The 27675-nt window shown below is 34.5% G+C and overlaps 4 protein-coding genes, 1 long non-coding RNA gene and 4 other non-coding genes across 11 annotated transcripts; 7 read left to right on the forward strand and 2 right to left on the reverse strand.

Moving 5' to 3' along the window:
• Nucleotides 1–10430: 10430 nt before the first annotated feature.
• Nucleotides 10431–12094, forward strand: LOC103870979 (BAHD acyltransferase At5g47980). Its single transcript, XM_009149186.2, has one exon. It carries the CDS (start codon nucleotides 10671–10673, stop codon nucleotides 11985–11987), a length of 1317 nt encoding a protein of 438 aa, XP_009147434.1. The 5' UTR covers nucleotides 10431–10670; the 3' UTR covers nucleotides 11988–12094.
• A 242-nt stretch (nucleotides 12095–12336) lies between these two features.
• On the forward strand, nucleotides 12337–15235 carry LOC103870991 (BAHD acyltransferase BIA1). The gene has a single exon (XM_009149196.3). The coding sequence runs from the start codon at nucleotides 12548–12550 to the stop codon at nucleotides 13889–13891; it is 1344 nt and encodes a 447-aa protein (XP_009147444.1). The 5' UTR covers nucleotides 12337–12547; the 3' UTR covers nucleotides 13892–15235.
• A 1838-nt stretch (nucleotides 15236–17073) lies between these two features.
• Nucleotides 17074–18382, forward strand: LOC108871731. The gene is made up of 2 exons (XR_001958405.2): nucleotides 17074–17915; nucleotides 18022–18382. It is a non-coding gene; the product is annotated as an uncharacterized LOC108871731 (long non-coding RNA).
• Nucleotides 18383–18941: 559 nt separating this feature from the next.
• Nucleotides 18942–20835, reverse strand: LOC103871003 (UDP-glycosyltransferase 71B5-like). Of its 3 annotated transcripts, none has more exons than XM_033287496.1 (2): nucleotides 19997–20835; nucleotides 18948–19436 (listed from the first exon to the last, which is right to left on the reverse strand). In XM_033287496.1, exons 1-2 carry the CDS (start codon nucleotides 20584–20586, stop codon nucleotides 19343–19345), a joined length of 684 nt encoding a protein of 227 aa, XP_033143387.1. In that variant the 5' UTR covers nucleotides 20587–20835; the 3' UTR covers nucleotides 18948–19342. The 3 variants fall into 3 exon arrangements, with proteins under 3 accessions (XP_009147461.1, XP_033143387.1, XP_033143383.1); XM_033287492.1 differs by having other exon boundaries at nucleotides 18948–19407; nucleotides 19950–20835; XM_009149213.2 differs by having other exon boundaries at nucleotides 18942–20835.
• An 81-nt stretch (nucleotides 20836–20916) lies between these two features.
• Nucleotides 20917–21017, forward strand: LOC117129147. Its single transcript, XR_004452752.1, has one exon. It is a non-coding gene; the product is annotated as a small nucleolar RNA Z157/R69/R10 (small nucleolar RNA).
• Nucleotides 21018–21094: 77 nt separating this feature from the next.
• On the forward strand, nucleotides 21095–21185 carry LOC117129150. Its single transcript, XR_004452772.1, has one exon. It is a non-coding gene; the product is annotated as a small nucleolar RNA R11/Z151 (small nucleolar RNA).
• Nucleotides 21186–21228: 43 nt separating this feature from the next.
• On the forward strand, nucleotides 21229–21352 carry LOC117129153. Its single transcript, XR_004452775.1, has one exon. It is a non-coding gene; the product is annotated as a small nucleolar RNA Z152/R70/R12 (small nucleolar RNA).
• A 36-nt stretch (nucleotides 21353–21388) lies between these two features.
• On the forward strand, nucleotides 21389–21515 carry LOC117129179. Its single transcript, XR_004452797.1, has one exon. It is a non-coding gene; the product is annotated as a small nucleolar RNA snoR80 (small nucleolar RNA).
• A 2662-nt stretch (nucleotides 21516–24177) lies between these two features.
• LOC103871011 (B-box domain protein 30) lies at nucleotides 24178–25616 on the reverse strand. Its single transcript, XM_009149221.3, has one exon. The coding sequence runs from the start codon at nucleotides 24784–24786 to the stop codon at nucleotides 24463–24465; it is 324 nt and encodes a 107-aa protein (XP_009147469.2). The 5' UTR covers nucleotides 24787–25616; the 3' UTR covers nucleotides 24178–24462.
• Nucleotides 25617–27675: the final 2059 nt, after the last annotated feature.

The raw sequence follows: 27675 nt of genomic DNA on the forward strand, positions 1-27675 counted from the left end.
TTAGTTCACGGACAACCGGAAGCAAAAACATGTATGTTAAGATGTCCTTGCTCTAATTGTAAAAATAGAAAGGTTATTAAAGAGTGAGATGTTTGGACTCATCTATATTTGAGTGAGTTTACACGAAGTTACAAAATTTGGTATCATCATGGGGAAACTGATTAGGAACATGGTAGTACTAGCGAACCTCAGCCAGCGGTTAGATTAGAAGAACCAATTAGAACGGATGTAGATTATGGTGTAGGTACTGAGCAGATGGTAAATGATCATTTTAGAAGGGAAGATTTACCCAATGCAGAAGCTAGGAGATTTTATGATATGTTGGATGCTGGAAAGCAACCATTGTACGAAGATTGCAGAGATGGTCATTCAGCTTTATCATCTGCTACAAGATTGATGGGCATTAAAACAGATTATAATTTGGCTGAAGACTGTGTGGATGCGATTGCTGATTTTGTAAAAGGTATTCTACCCGAGGATAATGTAGCTCATGGTTCATACTACAAGGTTCAGAAACTCGTAGCTGGTCTTGGTTTATCGTATCAGGTAATAGATGTATGCAGCGACAACTGCATGATTTATTGGAGGGCGGATGAACAGCGGGTTACATGCAAATTTTGTGGGAAGCCTCGTTATAAAGATACGAGTGGAAGAGCTCCAGTGCCATATAAAAGGATGTGGTATTTGCTTTGACGGAAAGGTTGCTGAGGTTGTATCTGTCTGAACGCACACCGCAACTAATGAGATGGCATGCGGAGCACTCAACAGATGGTGAGATCAGACATCCTTCAGATGCAAAAGCGTGGAAGCATTTCTAATCAAAGTATCCCGACTTTGCGTATGAGAGAAGAAATGTCTACCTTGGATTATGTACTGATGGTTTCAGCCCGTTTGGCAAGAGTGGAAGACAGTATTCTCTATGGCCAGTCATTCTTACACCATACAACCTACCCCCAAACTTGTGCTTGCGACGAGAGTTTTTGTTTTTCACGATTCTCGTTCCCGGACCAGAGAATCCTAAGAGATCACTTGATGTGTTTCTTCAGCCACTAATATATGAGTTGCAACAACTATGGGCTCAAGGTGCTGAAACATACGACGTTTTGTGTAAAAAAAACTTTCAAATGCGGGCAGTACTAATGTGGACAATAAGCGATTTTCCAGCATATGGTATGTTATCTGGATGGACAACGCATGGAAGGCTATTATGTCCATATTGTCAAGATAACACTGATGCTTTCCAACTTAAACACGGAAGGAAAACGTGTTGGTTTGACTGTCACAGGAGATTCCTACCACCAGATCATCCATATCGTAGAAGTAGGAATTTGTTTACGAAGAACAAGAGGGTGTTTGACAGTCCACCTCCGGAAATTTGTGGGAAAGATTTGAAGACACAACTTAGAGATTTTGGTGCAGAAAGGACGCCAGACGTCGGTGGACATGAGCGTTTTCCGGTAGATAGTATTGGAGACCTACATAACTGGCACAAAAAAAGTATTTTCTGGGATCTGCCATACTGGGAGGATCATCTACTAAGGCATAATTTAGATGTCATGCATATTGAGAAGAACTTTTTTGACAATCTCATGAACACGATCCTTAATGTTCAAGGTAAAACAAAGGATAATTTGAAGTCAAGACTGGATTTAGTCGATATATGTGCTCGTTCAGAACTTCATGTTGATGAGAATGGTTGGGCTCCTTTTCCCATATACCGACTTGATGCAGCGGGAAAAGATGCGTTCTTTAATTGGATTTCAAACGATGTGGAATTTCCAGACGGTTACGTATCTAATTTGCGTAACTGTATCGACAGAAAGGAATGAAAGTTTACTGGCTTGAAAAGCCACGATTGCCATGTAATGATGCAGTGCCTCCTTCCGTTTGCTTTCAAGGAACTATTACCATGAAATGTTCATGAAGCAATTGCAGGGATAAGTGGTTTCTTCCGTGATTTATGCACGAGATCAGTGACTCTTGAAGGTATTGAAAATTTGAAGACTAACATAGCCGTGATTCAGTGCAACCTTGAGAAGATATTTTCTCCCTCATTTTTTGATGTTATGGAGCATCTTGTTATTCACCTGGCAAGAGAATTGGAACTTGGTGGTCCTGTGCAGTATAGATGGATGTATCTGTATGAGTGGTATATGTTCCATTTGAAGAAGATGGTGAAAAATTTAAGTAGGGTGGAAGGTTCTATAGTCGCACAGATGATCAATAAAAAAACTTCAAACTTTGCCGAGTACTACTTTCCAGCAGAAGTTCAGACCAAAAACAGAAGACCTGCTCGGCATGATGATAGAGGCGAACGGGCAACATATCATGTTACGGTTCCAGACATTTTAACAGACGTTGGACGACTTAGCGGAAAACCAAAGGACCTTCGACTTACTGAGCAGGAGCGTAGTCATTTGCAAACATATTTGCTCACCAACTGCGAAGATGTTCTTCAATATGAGAGGTAAATAAATTAGCTTACAAATTTTTATTTTAACAAGTTGAAATTTAAATCTTAATTAATTACATTATTGTCATCATATGTACATGATTTTCATGGCAGAAAAGCGGCTCGAATATAGATACGCCACAGAGGACGAACTAGAAGAAATGAAGCAGAGAGAATTTGCTAGATGGATGTTTACTTATGTGAGTGCTTTAAACAAATTAAAATATTATTTATCACATATATATACTAATTCACATTTATTGATATAACATATATACGTGCTATTAATAGGTGTCTGCTGGTTTGGCCAGAGGTGAAATATTTGACGATTGGATACGCGAGATGGTCGTTGGACCAAACTTTATTGTGAAGTCATATCCGAGATTTTGTACTCGAGGATATGCATTCACAACTCAGAAGAGGAGATGATGTATACTACGGACACATACATGAGATTTTGGAAATCAAGTATTTGAGCATGGTTAGATTGCGATGTACTGTTTTCTATTGTGATTGGCACGACAACACTCGAGATCGAGGTGTGAGAACAGATGCATTTGGTGTTACATCAGTAAATTCGAGGTGAAACTGCAATATTATGATCCTTTCATTCTTGCTTCTCAGGCCGTTCAGGTAATTAAATGTTAATTATTCAGAAGGATTCATCATCATGTGTATTAATTTATAATTTTACTAATAATTTTTTAAATGTTACAGGTTTGTTATATCAAGTACCCCCGGTAAGGAACAGAGATGATCCATAGGTTATTGTTACAAGACTCAACCCGAGAGGCCGAGTTCAGGGAAGTTCTGAGCTGGAAGACCCACTACAACCAAGCACATCCGGAAACTTAAGTGCAGCAGAAGATTTAGCTGGAGTTGGCCTTGTAGTCGATTTAACCGACTTCAGAGAAGAAACCGCCGTTCACGTAGAGGATGAACCAATGATTGGAGAGTTTCACCAAGATCCAGATTCAGATTCATCTGGTGATGATGACTCGGAAACAGAGTAGCGTCGACTTTTTTTTTTAATAGAAATACCGAGGAAATTCCGAGGGAAGATAGGTTTTCCTCGGAATTTCTTCGGAATAGACCTTGTCGATTTAGGGATTTGATTATAGAGTCCTTTTCCTCGGAATTTCCTCGGAATATTCCGACGGAATTCCGAGGAAGGTAGGGGTTTCCTCGGAAATTCCATTATTTTCCTCGGAATTCCCTTGGAATATTTCGAGGAAATTCCGAGGAATAGGGGTTTTTAACCGAAAACAACGTTTTGCGGATTGAATAACACGTATATAACCTTCATTAAGTGTCTTAACCAGATTATGAAGTCAAACTTTGGTGTTTTACCCAATAACAAACATTTTTACGATTGCATGAACGAAAACCACACAACATAAGAGAAACACTTATACACTTTAATAAACGGTAAAGGGAATACTTACAATTATTTTTGAAATTTTGTTATTTCATGGTTTATGATCATCTATACAAAGAATCCCCAATGGTATGCATTATAATTGTATAAGAAATGAAATACGGGGAAAAAATCGATGTTTTGAAACCCCAAACCATGGTTCCTCAGAATTTCCTCGGTAATTACAGAGGGTATTCCGAGGAAACCTGATTCCTCGGAATATTTTCATTTAACCGGGTAAACCAAGCCGCCAAATATTTCGCGAAAATTGAATTAATGATTTCCGAGGAAATTCCGACGGATATATTAAATAATTCCGAGGAAATTCCGACGGATAGTTTCCGTCGGACGCGTCTTTTTATTAGGTCGAACCAGATCTTCTTCCCCATTTCTCTCTTCCTCTCCGCCGAACACTCTCTCCTCTCTCGCGAATTCCGGCGACTCCACCCTTCTCTCTCGACGATTTCCGGCGAATCCGCCCTAATCCTCCTCAATTTCATGTATGAACCCTATCCCACCCTCTTAGGTTAGATTTGTTAAGTTTTTAAGTAGATTTGATGATTTTGGAATGAGATTTATAGATTTTTGTTAGGATGAATGGTAGGATTGTGTAAAATCGAGTTTGATTATGTATTTCACTTGATTTAAATTTTTTTGTTTTAGTTTTTATTAATTTTGTGGTTATAAAAATCTAATTTGTAATTATATATATACAATATGAAAACGTTTTTTGTATATAATATCTATTTTTTGCATTATAAAATCATTTATATATTTATTAAACATTTTTAATATCTATAAAACTTTTTTGTGATTAAGGGGAGTCAGTCTCGGGGTTCGTCCAGCCATATTCAGGATTCCGCTTCGCCCCACAGCTCCTACCATACATCTCCCTCTCCATTTCCAGCTCCTGCTCCTCTCGCTCCCGCTGCTGCACCTGCTCCTGCTCCTCCGGGTCCTCCGGGAGTGATGAGTGTTGCGGAGTTGGTTCGACAGCCCGGTCGTGACCATCTTCCCTATCTCACTCCGTATCCACATGGACGGGGTCAAACATGGTAATTAAACGTAATTTTTTTCATTAAAATTTGATTCATTATTAATAATTTGTTCTTTTTTTTAGGTTCAACCGATCCGGGAACGGGATAAGCGCATGGATCAACTGTATGATGTACTCGGCCCTCGACAAGGGACATCTGACTTTCACTGACTTCCCTACCGAGAAGCAGCATCTGTGGTTTCGTCAGTTTGCGGTAAGTATTCTAATTTTTTACTTATATTTTTAATCTTTAATATAAATTTTCTACTAATTGTGTTTTTTTTCAGCAAGAATTCAACTGGAATTCCGATGATACGCTCTCTATCTATCACCACTTCGTCCATAAAGTTATGGACAACTATGGGAAGCAGATCCACGAATGGAAGAAGAAGTGGGAAATAAACAAGGTAGTTTTTAACTTATTAAACAGTTTTTAATTTATTAAACTATTTTTTTAATTTATTAAACTTTTTTTTTTATTAAAAAGTCCCAAAGTCGATGAACGACACGGTCTGGAAGGAGTTGTGTGCGCATTGGGATAAGGAAGAGACGAAAGAAACTTCTTCCACCAACTCCAACAACCGCAAGAGCGACCGTAAAGGGAAGGGCGTTTACAAGCATAACTTGGGTGCTCAATCTGTTGCCACTCTGGGGGATCGCATGGTAAGTTCAGCCGCTTTTTCTTCAATTATTTAAGTTTTGAAATTTTATTTTTTGTGCATTTCTTCTAATTTCTAATGTTTGTTTAATTTATGTTTTTTTCAAGGCGGAAGAAAATGATGGCGAGCCGGTTGATGATCTCGCCCTAATGAAAAGGGCGTATACCAACAAGAAGACCGGCCAGATTGATGATGGTCTTGTGAGGGACGTGGTCAGCCTGGTCCAAACTCAGGTGCACGACGAAGTGTCTTAGCTTCAAACCGATGATGACGATTCTACGGCTTCGACCAACTTGTCCCGGGTTCGAATCAACGAAATCGTTGAATCGGTAAGTTCTTTTTTTTTAAGTTCAATTCATTTATTTCTTGATTTTTTTTATCATCTTTTTATATTATTTAAATTTGGCTACTTTCTATTTCAGTCGGTTCCAAAGAAGAAGGGATGTTTGGTCGGTTTGGATCGTCGCTCCCGGTCGGCTGCTATGTTGATCCAGAAATACTTACGGCTCAGTTGAAGGACAAGGATGATCGCATATCTGTGTTGGAGATCCAGACGGCAGCTCAACAGGCGGGCTATGAGACACAGAAGAGGCTGAACGAGCAAATGATGGAGATGATGAAGAGGATGTACCCGAACGAAGTGTTCCCGAACATTCAAGACCTGTAGTTTTTTTTTTTTTCAAAAACTCGGAATGTTTTATTTTTGTTTGTACAACTTTGAATATTATCTAATATGTTTTTAATTTTAATTTTAAATTTCAAAAATTTTAATTTTTAAAAAAAAATATATTTTTTTTTTAAATTCCGAGGAAACGAACCCTCGGAAATTTCCGACGACCATTTCCTCGGAATTTGTCGTCGGAATATACCGAGGGACCATTCCTCGGAATTTTCTGAGGGCTCCTTTCCTCGGAAATTCCCGATGAAATTTCCGAGGAATATTTCGTCGGGACTTCCGAGGATTGGACCATCGAAAAGTCCATCGAAATATTCTGAGGAAGTCCTCCCTCAGTATATTCCGAGGAACTTTCCGACGAACTTGTGGTCCTCAGAGTTTCCTCGGAAATTCATTTCCTCGGAATTCCGTCGGAAATTTCCGAGGAATTTCCGAGGAAAAATGAATTTCCGAAAAGTTATTTCCGAGGACTTGTTTCGTCGGTATGTCGTCGGAATAACACTATTCCGACGACATACCGACGATTTTTTTCCCTTGGTATGCCGCTGTTTTCTTGTAGTGGATATGCAACTCATAAGACCATCATGTCAAAATTGAATCAACATAAAAACTTCACAGACCAAAGAGATATTGATTTTACAAGTCAGATTCTTCACAAAACCTGATGGGACATATCTTGCATATTCAAGTCTATGCCAGTCTAACCAAGTACTCCGATCAAAGCCACTTGACCCGTGTCTGCATCAGATTTCCAGCTCTCAAGTGCATTTACATAATGTTGAAAGTCGCACATTTCTCCACTATCATTAATTTCTCTATCTTGTAAGTCGTAAGAGTGTACGTCTCAAGAGGATCATTTAGGATTTGGCATTCTACATACGACAAAAGATGTGACATGAATCAAGGAACTCTTGTTTTTATTATACATCCAACTAGAGGATAACAACGAATAATACATTATACATATCAGCAAAATGAAAAAAATAGATTAACGCCGACAAGATCCGCAAAAACTAATAATATTAAATAACTGACGCAAGAGTTTAATCGACATTTTACCCTCTAACTTGTCATTTTGTATGGCCAATATCTAACGAAATCTTTCTTTTGTTAGTGTCTCAACTTTTTAATAGGATTACAAAATATCCATAAATTTTTATTATCGACATCTTACCTTCTAAATTGTCATTTTGTATCGCCAGTATCTAACAAAATCTCTCTTTTCTTACTGTCTCAACTTTTTAATAGGACTGTACAAAACATCTATAAATTTTGATTCATTATTGTTCCGATTCAAAACAAAAAAATCTTAATATTTATAACTCTACAAAAAAATCAAATGCTAATATGCAATATCCTCAAAAACAAAATAAATCGTAAATACTAGTATTTTAATAAACAGATATCGGATCTAATTCACAATATGCATGTATATACATTTTTTTGGCGACTTATATATATTTAACGAATCCTATATTTAATTTATATAAATATTGTATTTGTATAGGTTTTATAATATTATATTTATTATATTATTTATTGGAATTTTAAAAACTAAATATTTTTTTTTCATAAATATTATTACTTTACTTTAGATTTTTTTTAAATTTATACGGCGAATATGATATTCGGTTAAAAACCTAAAATTTTCCGGATATCCAAGACATCGAATATCCTGATGGATAATGATCGAATCGGATCAGATAATTGATTATTTGGACGAACAGTCGAATCAAAATATTTCTGAAACCCTAGATATTTGATCCGTGTCTACCTCTGCTTTTTAGCGGGTGACCTAGAAGAGACTATTACAGTCTTAGCTAACAACTATTTTTACTGCTATGTTTTATCACACCATATACATATTAATGTAAGATTATGTTTTAGTTAAGAGCACTTCTGATACTGTCTTAACAAGTTCTCAATAAATCTCTATAATATTATTTGAGAAGTCAGTTTTCTATGTGTTGTTCTCATATTAACTCTCACGATGGTTGATTACACTGATATTCTTAATGAATTAAAAATATTAAATACTATTATTTATTTATTTAGTTAGTTTCCTTTTAAAAATTTTCCAAAAACATATACATATAATAAAAATTAATTTTTTTATAAAGTAAAAAAAAAAAGAAAAATTGAAAACGAAAATATATGTATATATAATATGATTTCAAAAAAAAGGAAAGTTCACAAAATAGTAATATTACATTTAAAAAATATTTTTAAATAACATAAAATATACTTTTGAAGTATTAAATAATTTATTTATATCTATATTTTCTTAGATGAAAAACATAAATTTGTCTATAATGTGATTTCATTAAAAAAAGATTTTACACAGATAATCTTGATATTAGAAAAAAAAATAACATTTCTTTCAAAACATATTTTTAAACAATACAAAAAAAATTCAAACTAATAGAAGTATTTTTATATATCTATCTATTTTCTTAGAAGATTACACAAAATAATTGAGAAACATAAATTGATATATGTTTAATTGACTAAAAATAGTTTATAATTAGTATTATTGAAGTGTTTTATTTATGTTTCATATATTTTGTTGACTATAATAGCTTCCAATTACATCAAAAACAATATCGATAAATTATATTTTACTTATATAATATTATTTTCAAATAAAATCACAATTTTGTTTATTGCTTATTTTTAAGAGATATTAAAAAACAAAAAAAAATCAAATAGTTGCAAAATAGATATATTATAATTTATCATTATTAAAGTTACTTGTTTTCTTAATATTAAATTTCTTTTAAATTTTATGTTTGTGGAACTTAATATAGCCATAATCAAAATACCAAAGCAAATCTGAATTCTCATTTTTAATATTATTTAAAATAAATTTTAGTTTCCATTCAATAAATCAAAGGAATAAAATTATTTAGAATTTATAGAATAATTTAATTATTGTAAATATTAATAAGTGTTCATGAGCTTCGAGAAATGTATCACCAACTTATGTATGTAACTTCCTATTGAGCATCACTTTATTTTATAATATATTTTTAAAAACATCAATATATAATTTGATAAATATTATGAAAATACATGCACGTTTATACGATAATACTCACAACATGAGTGATTCGATTAATCTAACTTATATCTAAAATCATAGATTTAACTACGATAAGAATATATAAGTTTATAAGAATAGTAATTTATTTTATAAATATAAATCATAGAACAACTCAAACATATTAAAATGAAAATAAAATATTAAACAACTGTTAAAATTTAGTTCTTTTCTAAAATTTATATATATATGCATGAGACTTCAGAATATTATCTTTATATTAAGTTATGTAATCTGGAATCAGACACTTTAGTTTATTTTATTTTTTTTATTCTAAGCACAAAATATCTGAAGTTATACATAATCTTCATAAAATATATTTACATATTTAAGACAACAACCACCTAAATGCAAATAAGAAATTAATCAAAATTTTAATATATTTAGAATAAAAAATATTATAGTTGAATTCAGAGATGCAATCCAAATTACGCAAATGATAACTAAATTGACTGTAAAAATAACAAACCGATTAAATATAAAATATATAAAATCATATGTATTATTGAAATAATATAATATTATAAATATTAATGATGCATACAAATTATAAATTAATTTAAAATTAAAAGTAAATATCAATCAATTATTATAGTATATTTACTTCAAAAGATTTTATCCCCGTCCATGAGCACGGGAAAATCACCTAGTAATGTATTAATTAAGAATAAAAACAGTAGCAAAAAGGAAAAGAGAGCAGAGTTTTTACATTAAAAACTTTATGATATATTTTTATTAAGTAACTCTATTGATAGATAATAGGTATCCAAATGAATATGTATCAATATAAAATAAAAAATGAGAAAGGGAAAAATTTGAAATCATTTTATATATATATATATATGTGTGTGTGTGTGTGTTTGTGAGTGTGTGTGTGTGTGTGTGTGTGTGTGTGTGTGTGTGTGTGTGTGTGTGTGTGTGTTTGTGAGTGTGTGTGTGTGTGTGTGTGTGTGTGTGTGTGTGTGAAGATCTCATTTGAGACTTGTTCATCCACAAGTGGCTTAAATATTTTTTGAACAATTAAACAAATTTTATTAAAATATTTTTATTATTAAATCTTGATATGAAGTTAAAATACTGTTAGCAATGAGGTTGCTTTTATGGCACATGTCTTCTTATTAAATGATTTTTGTTCTTAATAATTTAAAATTTAATAGCATAGCTAAAATAAATAAGTAAAATATAATGTGTATATGAGATAATCTTGTTTCTTTAGGGTCAAAATGTTATAATATACGAGCACTTGTATAAAAACGAATACTACTACTCTGCATCCGAATAACACAGAGGATCAACCGAAGAAAAAAAAGAGTAACACTAGCAAGAGACGATGAAGGTTGAAACCACCGGTAAGGAAATCATAAAACCATCTTCCACAACCCCAGATGATCTCCGAACTCTCCAACTCTCTATCTATGACCACTTCCTCCCTCCCATTTACACAGTCGCCTATCTCTTCTACGCCAAAGATGAGTTGATCTCACCAGAACACACTTCCCACAAACTCAAGACTTCTCTGTCCGAAACCTTGACCAAATTCTACCCCCTCGCGGGAAGAATCAACGGAGTGACTGTCGACTGTAACGACGAAGGAGCTGTTTTCGTCGACGCTCGTGTCGATAACTGTTCCCTCTCTGGTTTTCTCGCATCTCCAGATCTCAATGCCCTCCAACAGTTGCTTCCTCTAGACGCCGTAGTCAACCCATACGAGGCTGCTTCCACCTGGCCAATGTTGCTCGTGAAGGCGACTTACTTCCAATGCGGAGGCATGGCCATCGGAGTCTGCATCACTCACAAAATCGCCGATGCAGCCTCCATGTCGACTTTCATTCGGACTTGGTCTGCTGAGGCTCGCGGAGAGGCCGGGAACACGGTGATGGATCCTAAGTTTGCCGCAGCGAATTTTTACCCACCAGCCAATGAGACCTATAAGCTTCCGGTGGACGAAAAAGCCAACAAGAGAAGCAGCATCACGAAGAGATTCGTCTTCAGTGCAGCTAAGTTGGAAGAGCTCAAGACCAAAGCCACTAGTCCAGAATCCGCAGACCGACCTACGCGTGTAGAGAGCGTCACCGCCCTTCTCTGGAAGTGCTTCGTCTCTGCTTCATTCTTAGACACTTGTGGTCGCAAAGTTCTGATCCAGCTCGCTGACTTGCGCTCCAAGCTACCGTCCCTTCTCCCAGAAAGCCTGATCGGGAACGTCATGTTCTCCTCTGTGGTATTAAGTACTGGTCAAGGAGAGGAAGTGAAAATTGAAGAGGCCACTAGAGACTTACAGAAAAAGAAGGAGGACTTACAAACTATGATCCAAGACGTCGGGGATGGTTCATCTTCGATGATTGGTTCTAAACTAGCTAATCTGATGCTCACTAATTATGCCCGGATGAGCTACGAGACACACGAGCCCTACACAGTGAGTAGCTGGTGCAAATTACCACTTTACGAGGCTAGCTTTGGATGGGGATACCCTGTTTGGGTTGTTGGAAATGTGGCTCCCACGTTTGAAAACATTGCCATGTTGATCGATTCCAAGGACGGACATGGGATTGAAGCTTTTGTCACGCTGCCTGAAGAGAACATGTCATCGCTCGAGCAGAACCCGGAACTTCTCGCCTTTGCTTCCTTGAATCCTTGTGTCTTGGTCTAAACTCTAAATTATGTAATCAAATAAAATCTGTTGTTTCGTTAATAAAGATTTGAAACGAGAAATGTAAACCTGTTGGAATATCATTTACGCTTTCATTTTATCTGAAATTGCATTATTACGCACAAACAAACATGTTCCGGTCACCTTTTTTATATGCACATTAGTTTACAACGGTTCACTTACTTTTCTAGCCAAATAAATTCTTTCTAAATCTACATACATATTTCATTGAAGTTGGAAGGTTTGTCAAACTGGTTGCTTACATTACACAACATTAGCCACTACATTTTTATAGAGAAAACAGAACACTCTCGATCTTCTCTATGCCATAGCCTTATTTTAGACTTAGGGATACTAGTTTCTGTATATAGCCCATAATTTTTGACTTATACTTAGGCTATACAACAAGTAAACTCAAAGACTTTTTCATACCAAAAAAACAGTTACCTTGACTTGTTACTCTTCTTTTCCCACGTTTTATGTTTTTCGGTTTGAAAACAAATAGGCATCATTCAACAACTTTGAATTAAAACTTGACTTTGAGGTATCAAAGAAAGACAATGGAAGTGAAGCTAGAAGAGACCGGAAGAGAAGTGATCAAGCCTTCTTCACCTGCACCTCATGACCGCCTTCAACTTTCCTTGTTGGATCTCACCTGTCCAGCCATTTACGTTGCAACCACCTTCTTGTACAAATCCACAGCCAGAGAGTCACCGGAGATCATATCCCGGAGGCTGAAAACCTCTCTGTCCGAGACTCTGTCACGTTTCTACCCTCTAGCTGGACGACAAGAAGGCCTCTCTATATGCTGCAACGACGAAGGAGTGATCTTCACTGAGGCACGAACCGATCTCCTTCTCTCAGATTTCCTGAGAAACCTCAGTACAGACTCTCTTGCAGCATTCCTCCCCGAGATCGAGGAGGGAGAATCTGCTGGGACGTGGCCGTTGCTGAGAGTCAAGGTCAGTTTGTTCGGGTCAGGATCTGGAGTCGCGGTCACTGTTGGCATCTCTCACCAGATTTGCGACGCGACCTCATTGTTGACCTTCGTACAAGCCTGGGCGGCTACAGCAAAAGGGACTACAACATCAACATGTACTCCTCACTTTGCAGGAGCCACAATATACCCTCCTCCAGATACCTCCTTCAAGTCTCCTTCTATCGATGACGTTTACGAGCTTCAAGGAAAATGTGTAACCAATAGACTCGTCTTCAAATCCTCAAAGATCGATGAGCTTAAATGCAAGGCGGCTAGCGAAAGCGTCCGGGCACCTACGCGCGTGGAAGCCATCATGTCGCTTATTTGGAGATGTGCTGCAAACGCCTCACGGTCTAACTCGTTATCCCCAAAGTCAACGGTTATGACTCAAGCGATGGACTTGAGGCTTAGGATCCCCTCTAATGTTTTGCCACAAGACTCCATAGGGAATCTACAAACTTGTTTCTTTGTCAAGAAAGGGGCAGAGAGCGAGTTAGAGATCGACGAAATGGTGGCTGACTTTAGAAAGACCAAAGAAGAATTCAGCGAGATGATCAAAGAAAATCTCCAAGGGTGCGATAATGATACTACTAACATCACCACCACCACACTTGGCCAGAACTTGCTGACTGTAATGGGAGATTTTGTGTCGGAGTGCTACAAACCGGACGTAGACTTATACACAATGTCTAGCTGGTGTAAGAAGCCTTTCTACGAGGTTGATTTCAGATGGGGTAATCCGGTCTGGATGGGACCTTCTTCACATACCGTCTACGATAACATGGTGTTCGTGGTTCTGATAGATTCAAAGGATGGTGAAGATGTCGAAGCTTGGGTGGGCTTACCCGAACAAGACATGCCTGTTTTCCTATGTGAGCAAGACTTGCTTGCTTATGCCGTCCTAAATCCTCCGGTGTTGATCTAAACAAGAATCCAACCAGTAAGTAACATCTCAGTTTATGGAGGAAAGCTGTCCTTGATATCTAAATAAAGCTATATGTCTGATTTAATAGATTGTTGTGATTTTGCATTTCTGTGAAATGGTTTGTGTTTTATGTTGTCTTTTTGGTGCGTTTAAAACTTTAATATTGTGTGTACTCATATGGTTTATTATGTGTGTTGCCGCCTTGCTTTCGCCAATTATGAATAACGCTTTAGTAATACTTTAGTAATATACTGAGATAGTCAAGCATATTTACCACTACTGAAGTGTTTTTTTTTTTTTTGGTCAAACATTACTTCATTAACTTAAACGTTTAGAACTCCATTAGAGGAGGAGGTGTTACAACATAGGAAGGCATCACAAGCCAAAGAGTTTGCCATAACATAAGCACAACAACAAGATAAATGAGCATATAAAGCAACAAAGGAAAAGATAAGGGATCGAATAGCGAGTAAGATCCGGTGAACATCGAATGACCAACTCTCTGAAAGAAGGTTAGTGAGTTCTTGACAGTCTACCTTGTAGACAAGCTTAGAGATACCTATTGATATGATCACAACTAGTGCAACCAACAGGGTTAGACACACTGCAACAAAGGCAGAGAGGTCATAAATCCGAGAGGTAAAACCTTGTAATACCGGTGAGTCTTGAGTATCCAAATACGAGTTCGTACACGAACTAATGAAACGGAAGACTTCCATTGACGACACAATGCTCCCTGCAAAACTATCACCCAACCCAAGGGAAAGATTTTGAAGGTAGGTAGGATCCATAACGGAAAACACTAGGCTATCACAGCCCAAACTACTTCGGTTCAATGTAAGGAAGCAACTACTATCACATTTCTTTCCCAGCTGCCACGAATGGGGAGAAAATAACAACAATGCATCCACTTGGTAGATATTTTTATTTAACTCTTTAGAAAATAACAAAAGAGTTACATATTTTTAAATTGATATAGTTTAAGATTCACTTGGTAGATATTTTTATTTAATTCAATAGAACATTTTGTAGGTTTTTAATAGTTTTAAAATTTCTTAATATTTTTTACTATAATACATTTTATAAAAAATAGGTCAACGTAATTTATATATATATATAATTTTTTTTAACATATGATTTGCAAAACTAATTTTATTAATTTTTTTCAAAATTTTGAAACTATATAATGTAAGATGACATAGTACAATATGTTTAAAGATACAATATATACCAACTCATTTAATAATTAATATATAAATATTGTAAATCCTGAGCATAAAATATAGTGTATAACATCCCCTATATATTAAAAGAGAAACATTACAACATATTTTGTATCCACATGTCATCACCACAATCATTTTTAGAATCCTTAGAAAACTATGTTGGTCCATATAAATATATAATAAGCTTTTTATTAAATTAATCATAAATTAATCATAAATGTTCTTCATTGTTTCCTTAAATAAAAATCACGGAATTACCTAATATGGCTAAAGTATATATGACAATTAATGATTTTGAATAATAAATATTTGATAAAAATCAGTATATTCTCTATAATTTTTAATTCATTTTAAAATAAATTAAACAACCACATTAACTATATAATAAAAATTTAGATTTTTTCGTATATGTTATAGTTTGAATTTTAAAAAACGAATATAAATAACTAAAGTTGTTAAAAATCTCACACTGAAATTTTTTTGATCCATGGTTTAAAATTTATGTTATAACAAGATACAAATGATTATGAAATTACATAAGTAGGAAGTCTCATTTAATAAATATTATATATATGCATATTAATATTTTTTAAAAATAAATTATATACCATATAAAATACATAAGTATTTTAATTTCGAATTTGATTTGAATTTTTTTGATAAACATTTTGAACAATTATTTACAACTTAATATTTAGATTTTAAACTTTGTATTGAATGTTTTTAAATTATAAATTACTAAAACTATTAAACATCCCATAAAGTTTTTATTGTTATCATTGATTTAAAATTTTTGTTATTAAGAAATACAAACGATCAAAAATAATATGAGTATAAAATATTTTTTAACAGATGTCAATATTAAAAATGTACTATATATCCATGTTAATATCAATTAAACTTAATTTTATAACATATAAAATAGAAAAAGTGTTTGTCTGGATAAATAAAATTTATTTAAGTATTTGTACCAATTTAATTATATACGTAATAGTTAATAAATTTTTAATTATTCAATATATTTATTATTTCATAATATGTAAAAAATATGTAATACTTAAAAATAATTTATAAATAATATTTATTCCGCGCAAGGCGCGGATCTTAACCTAGTTATTTATTAAATGTCACTACTATGAAAGACAAAGTTTTTTGGTAGAAAAAGTGTATTATATAAAATGAAGAGTAATAATAACAAAAAAAAATAGAACCATGTTTTTAATTGGATAATTGTATTATTAGAAATCTATATATTGTGTTAAATTAAACATATAGTTCGTTTTAAGGTAGAAGTATATACAATAACCAATAAAATAGTGTATAGGCTGCATACATGAGATGCACAAGATCTGAGTTACCATAATTTGATTAACTCTGACTTCAGTAACAAAGCAATGCTATTAAGAAGGAATAAAAGCCAGGTAAATATGTGGTATTGATTAGCTTATTGTTACAAATGTATAAGGTAAGACCAACAAAAATTAAATCTAATGAAAAGGTGCAAAAATTAAATCTAATGAAAAGGTGCAACGACTTTGCATAAATAGATTTTTTCAGAATATCAATACTATTAAAAGGGAAGGAGTTTTAATAAATCTACTTATGAAAGTTGTTTGGACCCTTTTCTTTTATTATATTTTGGTCTTCCCCTATATATTATAACAGCATGTGACCAACATTTAACCCTATATATGTATCCAGTTTTTACTCTAACCAGAAAATCGGTTACATTATCTAAATTTGTACCATTTAAATCGATCACTAAAACATTATACCAAAACTATAAGCCACTACGATTTCTAAACATGTCACATTAATACCAAGATTATAAAAATTACGCTTATGAAACTTATACGAATTATACTTCATCATGCGATTGCTAAACTTCTGTTTGTTAAAATCAAAAACCTTCTTGGATGGTCTCATGTTGTCCTTGCATGTCTTCTCTTCCTGAAACAAAAGAACTCATATGTCGACACACTTCTTGAAATATCACTTATTAAAAAATCAAACATGACTGTATTAAAGACCTAAACCACCATAGTTTTCACATGATCATACCGCATTATTCACATATTATATTATACATGATGTAATATTTACGGATTCATCACATATTATGTTATAAAATATATACGATTAACTTCAAATACATAAAAATGGTACAATTTGAAAAAGATTGTTTCTAATCACAAATTTAAACGATAAGGTTTGTTCCTATATCACAATTTTAAATTTTAAAATTTAAAATCATAACAAAATATGTAAACAAGAACGAATATAGTGTGAATATGCTAACTAGATATATTCTTAGATTTGTTGTCAACAATATATACGATTATCAAACAAAACAAAAAACACAAAATAATTAAATAACTTGGTCTACAAGGCTTTTTATTATGACAGAAATACATAATTTTCCTTATTTCTATCAAACAAAATATCTAATCAATTCTACTTATATTCTCTACCAAGATTTTTGGTTACCTACATTGATTACCAAATATTATATCCGAGCTTCTCTTAACCTTCATCGACTACATACCTCTCTTATTATAAATACTGACCATCTTGATATCCTTTTAACATCAACTCTATCAAAACAAAAAAAACATCAGAAAAAAAAAGCAAACAAACTATTCCAAAAACATGGTTAAACTGACCATCTCGATTCAGATGTCATTCTTGAAAGACGTCGAACCACACAAGACGGTTTGACGTGTACAAGTGAAAGTGAGTGGAGACAATGGAATAAAATTGCTGGTGATTCACTGGAAGTAATCCTATCGAATGTACATGTAAGTGTGTTTTCCTCTATATAGATTTGCGATTATAGATCTCTATGTTTATTTTTATTTTAAAGAAATACACTAACAGAAATATTTTCATTAATATTTTTTAAAGGGTACGAAAAAGCTATGTCTCATGCAAAAAGACTTACATGGGTGAATTGGCTAACACGGTTCTTTGCTTTACTTCAAATACCCGATGATTCATTGATACTTATCTCTATTTACAAAATAAAAATGGAAAAGTAGAACATTCTTCAAGCGGTATGAAGAAGAAATAAGGGAGAGAAGATTTACCCGTTCAGATCTTAGAGGAACCACTCGGCGGCGAACTCCTACGAAACAATGAATCACCGTCGGAGATTTTTTTTTTAACTTTCGATATAAACAAGAAGAAGTCTTTATCTCTTTGTTGCCGGCAGAAAGAATTTGTTGACTGGGGTTGGGCCGGAACATAATTTAAACAAAATTAAATTTAGACCCATTTTAAATTTAAATAATGAAAAAGCCCAGAAACTTAAGACTATTATATACATAAATAAACACTTATTTTAAAACTCTAACTTTTAATAATGAAACATATGTATCAAATTGATAATTTTGCTTATATTTATATATAGATACTATTAAAAATAAAAAAGAATATTTTTACTACTTTTTTTTTTGAGGAACTAATATTTTAACTACTTGGGTTTATATTTGGGTAGTTTGGTATTTGATATACATACAAATAAATGTAGCAAAAATATTTGCTGATAACACTATATCTACCTTATTTTCAAATTTCTATACTAATAAACACAAATTAATCTTCAAATAGATTTTGAACAAATTCCACAAAAACACAAAACACATGATTAAATTTCATATAAATCAATAGTGCCTACGCAAACCAGATATATTTGTCATACAATCATCAAAATTATATGATTCAAAACCAAAATTTCTCTAATTATTAAAAATAAATCAAAAATAAATCCGCGATTCCCAAGCGCGGGTCAAAATCTAGTTTTTATTTTAATAGTATAGATTTTGTAAAAATTATTGTTGAAATACTATTCAAAGCTCATTAATAGTTTTATACTACATTTCATACACATGTAAACCATTTGCGGGGCGAATTCACGAGATGTAACATACAAAACACATGGGAAACAAAACAAAGTCAAAGCATCTCATAGTGAACATGCAAAACTCAAATCTCCTTTCAACTTTCCCTCCAATGAACCTAGACCACAACATTCTCGAGCACGTCTTGAATAAACTTTCTTAAAGCCGCCTTCGACGTTCCTCCGTCCATTAACGCCACGTGGCACTTCTCAGCCACCTCATTCACTCTGTTCCTGACGTCACTATCTTCCTCCATCACACGCCTTATCGCTCTCTCTAGATCCTCCGCCGTAACCGTCTCCATCACCCCCTCCAACAAATCTCCCCTAATGAACTTCCGTATCTCCACCGCCAATCCCAGCTCGTCCACCATCTCGAACGCATTCACCTTCTGCTCCGCGTAGAGCGGCCACGTCACCATCGGAACGCCGAACCACAAGCTCTCAAGCATCGAGTTCCATCCACAATGAGTAACAAATCCACCAATCGCCGGCTTCGCCAGCACCGCCACTTGCGGAGCCCACCCGATCACCTTCCCTCTATCCGACGTCCGATCCAAGAATCCCTCCGGGAGAACCTCCTCCAGATTTGTGTAGTCTCCGGGTCCCTCCGTCAATATATTCGGCGATGCGCGACGGAGCGACCAGAGAAACCGGTGACCGCTGCGATCTAAGGCCACGGCGATTTCTCTAGTTTGTTCATCGCTGAAACCTCCCAAGCTACCGAAACAGAGGAACACTACTGATCTCTCCGGTTGCTCGTCGAGCCACCGCAAAATCTCCGACTCCTTCCCGCCGTCGTCATCGCGAGATCCGTTTTGGAGATGCAGCACTGGTCCTATAGGGTAAGCGCGAGGAAGATCACCACCGTCATCACGTGATAAAACATTCAAAGCGTGAGGCTCCAGCTCAGCAACGGTATTTACCAAAATACCCTTCATCTTTCGGAAGTTTCTTGCTTGAGCTAGAAATAACGGTAGCCACTCCTTGGAAACGAAAATGTATGGAAGACATTCAACGGGATAAGGACGGGTCAAACACGGAATCTCCAACTCGTTGACCGACTCACTCAACTCGCTCGTGTCGAGCTTCTTCTCGTCGTACATCTTCTGGAGATGAAGCGAGAATCCAAGGAACGCGGCGTTAGATGTGTACACCATGTAAGTCGGAACTCCGAATTCATCAGCTACATCCATCATCGAGATACAGAACATGTCGATGACGAATCCGGCGAGCCGCGGCGGAGACGACGGCGAGTTTGGATCGAGGAGTTTCGCGACTGCATCTCGCACTTGTGGCTTTTGATTGGCGATGTAGACTTGAGTCGGGAGGCGTTCACCGGTAGGATTATCCGCGACGGAGATGGTCTCGTGACGGAGACGATCTTGAGACGGGGTGAAGAAGGAAGAGATTTGGGCGAAATCACTGGCGTCGCCACCGGAAGATCGAGGGATGATGATGACGGTGATGGAAAGACGTTCATCACCGTTGACTAGTTGCTTGGCTAACTCGACGGTTGATCTGAGATGACCGATTCCTGGCGACGGGATGAACACAAGCTCCATCGTCATTTTATTGGTTGATACTTCTTTTCTTTGCTTTTAAAGGTTTTGGATCCTTCTTTCTTTTTACTGGTTTAGCCAGAAAGAGTGTTTGTTTTTATACAGTATCTAAGTTGTTTGTTGGGTCACGGAAGGTTGGCCCATATAGTTTAATTGGGCCAAGTAAAGCCCATAATAAAGTACAGCCGCCTAGGGAAACCCTAATCTCCAAATGTTCTGTATATTTATATGCTTTTCTTCTTCTGCAAAATTCATAGGATCATTATCTACTGTCTCAGTGAATGATAAAATTGTTGCGTTGTCTAGTGTTTTTCTGAAGTTTTTGTTTCTTGTGTGGAAGGGTATATGGTGATGATACAATAATGTTGTGGACTAGAGTTTCAGATCTGGGCACTTCACCCAGAAGTTGAAGAGTAACCCTTGGCTGTCTGAGTATTCCCTTTCACCTTTTTTATAAATTGTTTTGATTAATTTGGTTTTCTTTTTTATTGATTTTGGCTTAGATGGAATATATGATGAGCTTATGATGATAAAAACAATTATCTTAGCGGATTTCAGTGAGGTTTTTATTGATCAATGATCTGAATTTGTTACACACACTGAAGCTCTTTTGTCTACCTAGTTTATGTTTTTTTATTATAATATACTTTTGATGCTATGATGAGATGAAAGCACGAAGAGTGTAAGAAGAGCAGTGGACAATTACAAATTCTGTAAAGGGTTTGTTTTGCCGTGAGCTTTACTAATTAAACGACTTCTCCTTCCACTGAGCGTATTGAAATTGTTTTTAGTGTTTTTTTGGGCGTCCATTACCAATTCTGAGGGATAAGACAATTCCTTCAGGTATAATGGCTTGTGACGCAATATCAATTTGTGGTATATCCTGATCATCTTGCTCTTTTCACTGCTTTTTGATCCTGGAAATGCCTCGTATATTATTTAACGATTGCTTCTTTGATTTACTAGTATCTCTCTCTTCCATAATTCATTTGTAGTTCTCTTTGCATATCTACTGGTTTTCATCGTTGCCATGATTGTGTAAAGGGTTGAAGAAGCTCATTGATGTGTCGCCACCCCTTTTGTCAAGAGTTTGAATGGCGCGAAGCTTTTACGAGGCTGAGATTGGTGGGAGGCCAAAAAGCTATAATACGATGTGATTTCAAGTTCGTTTTTGTTATTTAAGCTCATACTGTGTCCCTTTAATCTCTGGCCTTCCTATTTTGGTAGCTGTTTTGTTTTTTTTCGGAGAAGAATGTAAATAACAAAATGGAACGACACAACTAATAATAGTGCATCATTTTTTCCTTGAGTTTGAAATGACATACCTTTGGATGTATGGATAAAATGGATTTGTTGAAAAGAGTTTTTCCAAAAATAAAAAAAGTGAGCTGAATTAAATTTGTTTTGATTTGTTAAACCTTTTGAAGAAATAAAAGTGGTGACCACAGAACACATCTATGAGCCAAACATTAAGTGTTTATTTTATTGGTGCCATCAAATTATAAATTGATAAGATCGTAACAAGTGTTTATCGTATTGGTGTATGGAATTTTTTATAGTAACCACATTCGTTTTTATGTTATCACATCAACATATCTTATTTTTGTTATTCCATAACTTTGATTCATTTTTTGGAATATTAAAACATTATTTTTACTATAAATTATTTAGTTATTCTCCAATAAATTTGTGTATTTATTTTTAAATATCGTTTATAAAAAACATTAGGCCTGGGCGTTCGGTGATCTGTTCGGTTTCGGTCCGGGTGATTCGGATTTTCGGTGTTATGCTCATAAGTACCATTCGGTTTTTACTAATTATCGGATCGGATTCGGTTCGGTTTCTTTCGGGTTCTGTTCGGATCGGATTTAACCAATCTTTAAAATCGTAAAAAATATATTTTTAAAAACCTTGAAAATTGACCAAAAATTTTTCAATATAAATAGATTATTTACAAATCTAATTAAAAATTAGTTAAACTATCTAAATTAACTAAAAAATATTCAAAATAACAAATAAAACAAACTACAAAAATATTTTGAATACTCTAAAATATCTAAATCACCTTAATATATATAAAAACATTAACATATTTAACTAATTTTGGATATTTTCCGATCCTAATTCGGATTTCGGTTCGGGTTATAACCAAAGTTCAAAGTAGTAAGCTCATAAGTCCCATTCGGATATTTTTGTAAAACAGTTCGGAATCGGTTTTGATTTTTCCGGTTCGGGTTAAGGTCGGTATTTCGGGTTGAGTTAAAAACGCCCAGACCTAAAAAACATAATCTAATAATAATTCTTTTAATCATTTTTAATTATTTTAATTAAAAATTATTTTTGCACGTGCATAAAATACTATTACTATAGAATAAAAGGTGTGGGTTTTGCCTTAGCGGGAAATTTTGTTCCGAGCTAGGTATGGACATTCGAATATCTCTTCGAGTATGAATATGATCCATTAGGGTATTGGTCTTTTGCTATCGAAAAAGGTCTATTCAGGTATTACAAAATCATGATCAAATTTAAGTTGGGTCCGGGTGGATTCGATTTTTAACTGAAGTAACCAAACTACCTGATTTGATTCGATATTTTATATCTAAACTACTTAAACTTATTCAAAAATAGTTATAAAACAAAAAAATACTCAATAGACATGGTTTGAATTGGTTATTTTTGTCCGAAAGTAACCATAGATACAATTTAATTTGAGTATTTGTATCCAAAGTATCCATTTCTATCTATAAAATACCCAAATAATTATTATATTTGATTTATAATTAAATTTTATGTATTATATGATTATAAGTATAAGTATAAATACTTTTTAATGTTTGGATACTTATTCGGTTTTTGATAAATTCGGTTTCGGTTTTTTGGGTTTTGAAAAGGACCCTTTCGAATATTTAGGCAAGGTCCAATCGGGTTTGATACTCTGATTTTCGAATCTGTTTCAGGTCGGTTTTTTGGGTACGGATATTATACCCAGTCCTAATCCGAGCTAGTCACTTTCGATGTCCAATATCACAGGAGAAAGCAGAGCGACTAATTACCGAGATTGCAAGATTTCTGATAGGAGAGTCGCCATGGGAATAGAATATTGAAGTTAGTTTTGTCCAAAATAAAGGATGAGGCCAAACACATATACAAGAAAAAGAAAGCCAAGCACACGTGAGTCTCAAATTCGTTGTAACTTGTAACTTGTAAGAACAGAGACAAGTTCTTGTTTCTATTTTTTTTGGTAGAGTAGGGTTCTTAAGAAAGAGATTCAGGGAGTCAGGATCATGCTTCTAAGACGTAAACGCATGCCTTTTTAGGGTTGGGAAGTAGATACGATATGCATCACGTAAAGCTAGAGCTAATACGACAAAACGGGTGAAAATAAGATTTGCAAGAATCTGGAGAAACTTTTGAATATGATCCATAACTGATAGTGAAAGTTTTCAATGAGAGATACTTCTATGATCTATCCCAAGTAAAGGCAACATACTGATTTTCCAAGATCAACTTCTGAAATTTTGAAAGGTCCGTATGATAATGCTTTGTTTGTTTTTTTTTTTTGACTGAGATAATGCTTTGTTTGTTAACTACAAGATATCCTTTGTTTTATTATTTCTGTCTGTTCCTCTATGGGCTTTGCTACGAAATCAACATCCTTATTGTTTGGGGAGTCTAAAAGCTTATTTTACTAGTAATAGATAAACAAAGCTGTGGTTACTATCCATCTTGGTCACTGGCGAGTCTTCTCTTTCTTTAATTTTAACTTCAATCTTTACTTCTTTAGAAAGGAAATAAAAACACAAAAACTAACAAACTACGAGAAGGAAACTAAAAATTAGAACATAGAAAGACAAAGGTGACTTTGTAATGACTCTACGATCTTCTTCAACTCGTATCTTTATCTTTGGACTCTGGTAAGACGACACTGAAATTATCTCCGACAAGAAAACGATGAGTTAATCTCCGGCAAGTTGTGCAGATCACGCGCCGAAGATGTCTCCGAGCAAGAAAATTCGCAGAGTGGACCCATCGATCGCATTTCCTACAGAGGAAAGCAGTGTCGGCTTCACAATACACGGCTGCGTTCTCACCGCAGAGATCGCAGCTTACCGGAGCTCTGATTCTCCGGCATCCTCCGTCGTCTCTTCTTCTCTCTTGTTCCTCAAAACCTCTGCACATGTTTATTTTCTTATTACTCTCTGTCTTCATCTCTCGGTTTCAAGATTTGATTTATATAGGAATGATTTTTTAAAAGCATCTGGCTATTTTGTTTAAGACATTAAATAAGCTTTACACGTGTACGTATATCAACCTATCATTTTGACGTAATTATCACTCGATGACAAAAATGTCAATAATTTGTTTTCTTTTCTCCACCAGACGATCTCTCCTCCTCATGTTAGATGCATTGCCATGCACAAGTTCCAAGAACAGCTTCAAGTTGACTCGTTTATGACCCTTTGGTTCACATCGCATTCTAGAATGAAATCATTGTGTTTTTGTGGTCTATAGAAAAGTATATAGTATCCACATACATTAATGTCTGTGCAAGTTTTTTTTTGCTATCCAAAATCAGAGCACGACAAGGAAATATGTTTTTTTTTTATCAAAAAAGGACAACTAAACTTAAATGTTTTGCCAAAAAAAATATTATGTTACAACAATTAGTTTAACTGTTTATAACGTGTACTAGTTTTAAAATTGTAGCACATAAGTATTCATTTTGATGTTTTATCTTTGTTCAAAGTGCATGATATCTTTAGTACATTGTACTGTATAACACAAAAATCTGAAGATTTATTTATAACATCAAAAGCGAATAACCATCTCTCACTAGTTAAATTCTAGTGACTTGTACTCTCGTTTAGCCTAGAACAATTCACCACCGAGAAAAGAAAGAATTAGTTATACAATCAATTATTTATCACATAATGGTGATTTGTGAATGGAGTAAGCATAAAGAAAATGATTTATTTTAGGGGTGACGACAAACTCTTCGTTATTGAGTGTTTTCTAGTCACTGTGCCCGGTGGTTAAGTAGTCAACCTTTTATTTTATTATTACAAGCTTACTATGAAAAGATAAAGGCAACCTCATTTTGCATGGTTCATATTGATTAAAGGAAAATTAAATTGTTATTTAAAGAGCAATTAGTATCATTCATCATCTTCTATTTTTATATTTGTATCTTATAAAATAGTTAAGGTGGTGGGGGTGGTGGTGGGGGTGGGGGGTTCTCCCGAAGTAGTATGAACCCTGACCTTGTTTTTCTTGAATATCAAGTGTACTTCTGTATTTCTCATCTTGGCGTCAGCCGTCAGTTATTCCATTTTGAGAAAGACACAAAACAATGAATCCTCACATAGATCAATAGAACCTACACAAATCAAACTTTTTAATGAAATTCATTATCGTCATTAATTACCTGCTGTAGAGTTTGTATTTGAGTTGTGCACAAAAGGAGAAGATCAAGTCCACAAGAGATTCTCGGGTGAGTCAGAGGATCCAAAGATCGAGAAAGAAACAAACTTAAAAGCCTAAGCATGTTTCAATATAAGTAAAGCACGTTACACCCATCTTAGCCCGAAGTAGAAATGTGTCGTTTTCTCGTATGCGAGTGTTGATCAAAACTAGGCTTGCAATTTTGGCCCGATTTTGGCTTTTAGTTTATTCGATTATGGATTCTAAAATGATCAGCAATATTATAAAATTAATTCATTTATTGATTTGGTTTACTACGACAGTCAGTTTGTGACGTAAGAAAAAAAAGACAATCAGTCAGTTTGTTTAATTTAAAATAAACCAATTTTAAAATATTTCGAACTGATTTTTTTTTTTACTTTAAAATACATATATTAACCAATGAGTTAAATCTAGATAAACAAAAGAACTAAGAGCATGATTGGTTTTCCCGCTACCATCCGCAAACGCAGCTTTTGCGATTGGTAGCGGTTGACAGCGTTTCGAAACAATCATACAAACCGCTACAAATCGCTTCAAACCGCTCCGAACCTCTTAAAATCAAAAGTTGGTTCCAGCTAGCGTTTGCGGTTGCGGGCGGTTGCGGGAGAATAATTTTTTTTTCTTTTTTTTTCAAAAACCATATAAATATAAAAATAAAAATAAAAATAAAATTTTTAAAATGGAATTATAAAAATACTAAAATATATCTATTATATTTTAATTAATATTATAAATTTTTAAAATAAAAATATTTTCTATAATTTAAAAAATTTAAAACTATAACTTTGAAAATATAATTTACATATTTATTATAATATTATGATTTTTGATATTTTTATAATTATATAAAATGTAAATATTGTTAATTTATTATTTAACCACTGCTGTATTTGGTAGTTAACCAGTCATAAGTATCCCGCAAACGCACCAATTTCTAACCGCAGAACCAATCGTACAAATCTCTTAAAACCGCTAGAAACCGCAACCACCCGCATCCGCAAACGCCCGCAGCCGCAACCGCAACAGCTGCGTTTAAACCAGTCAGACCCTAAGTCTGAGAATTTTACCAAAACCACAACTCTAAAATTTAAAGAAAACACACAAAAATTGGTAAAAGACACTCCTCTGAAAGCAAAAAAAAAATACCAAGCCAACCTAAAACTTAATTAAAACAAAAGATACAATCAAATGTAACCAAGTAAGAAAGAGATGCACAATATCCACATAAGTATAGAACGAGCAGTATTCGCGGCAGTGCAAAGCTCAAGAGAAGCTTCTTGGCGGACTAACACTCGAACCGGAGATGCCCTAGGAACCACGAGCAAAACACAAGAGACCTATAAACCAACAATAAACCATAACCGAGAATCAACCATTTAACCACCTAATCTTCAACTTAAAAGGTATAAAATATGAACTATGCATCCCGAAATAAGCCCAGCCTTCCAAGAATAGTCTAAGAAAGACCAAAGATGAGAACTATTTATTTAACTACTCTAGGGACGGTAGAATAGGCAACACAAAGATTAACCAAACTAAAAAGAAGCTAATCGACGAAAACCAAACCCAAACAAGCAACTAAACCGAAGCTATCCCAGACCAGCAAAAACAAATCAAACCCAAGAACAACACCTG

The sequence above is a fragment of the Brassica rapa genome, chromosome A01 (assembly GCF_000309985.2).
Source record: "Brassica rapa cultivar Chiifu-401-42 chromosome A01, CAAS_Brap_v3.01, whole genome shotgun sequence".
Lineage (NCBI taxonomy): Eukaryota > Viridiplantae > Streptophyta > Magnoliopsida > Brassicales > Brassicaceae > Brassica > Brassica rapa.

Excerpts from the sequence above, each read along its gene's own strand:
- LOC103870979 (XM_009149186.2), top strand. The coding sequence starts at position 10,671 with ATGAAGGTTGAAACCACCGGTAAGGAAATCATAAAACCATCTTCCACA.
- LOC103871003 (XM_009149213.2), bottom strand. The coding sequence starts at position 20,586 with ATGACGATGGAGCTTGTGTTCATCCCGTCGCCAGGAATCGGTCATCTC.
- LOC103871011 (XM_009149221.3), bottom strand. The coding sequence starts at position 24,786 with ATGAAGACAGAGAGTAATAAGAAAATAAACATGTGCAGAGGTTTTGAG.
- LOC103870991 (XM_009149196.3), top strand. The coding sequence starts at position 12,548 with ATGGAAGTGAAGCTAGAAGAGACCGGAAGAGAAGTGATCAAGCCTTCT.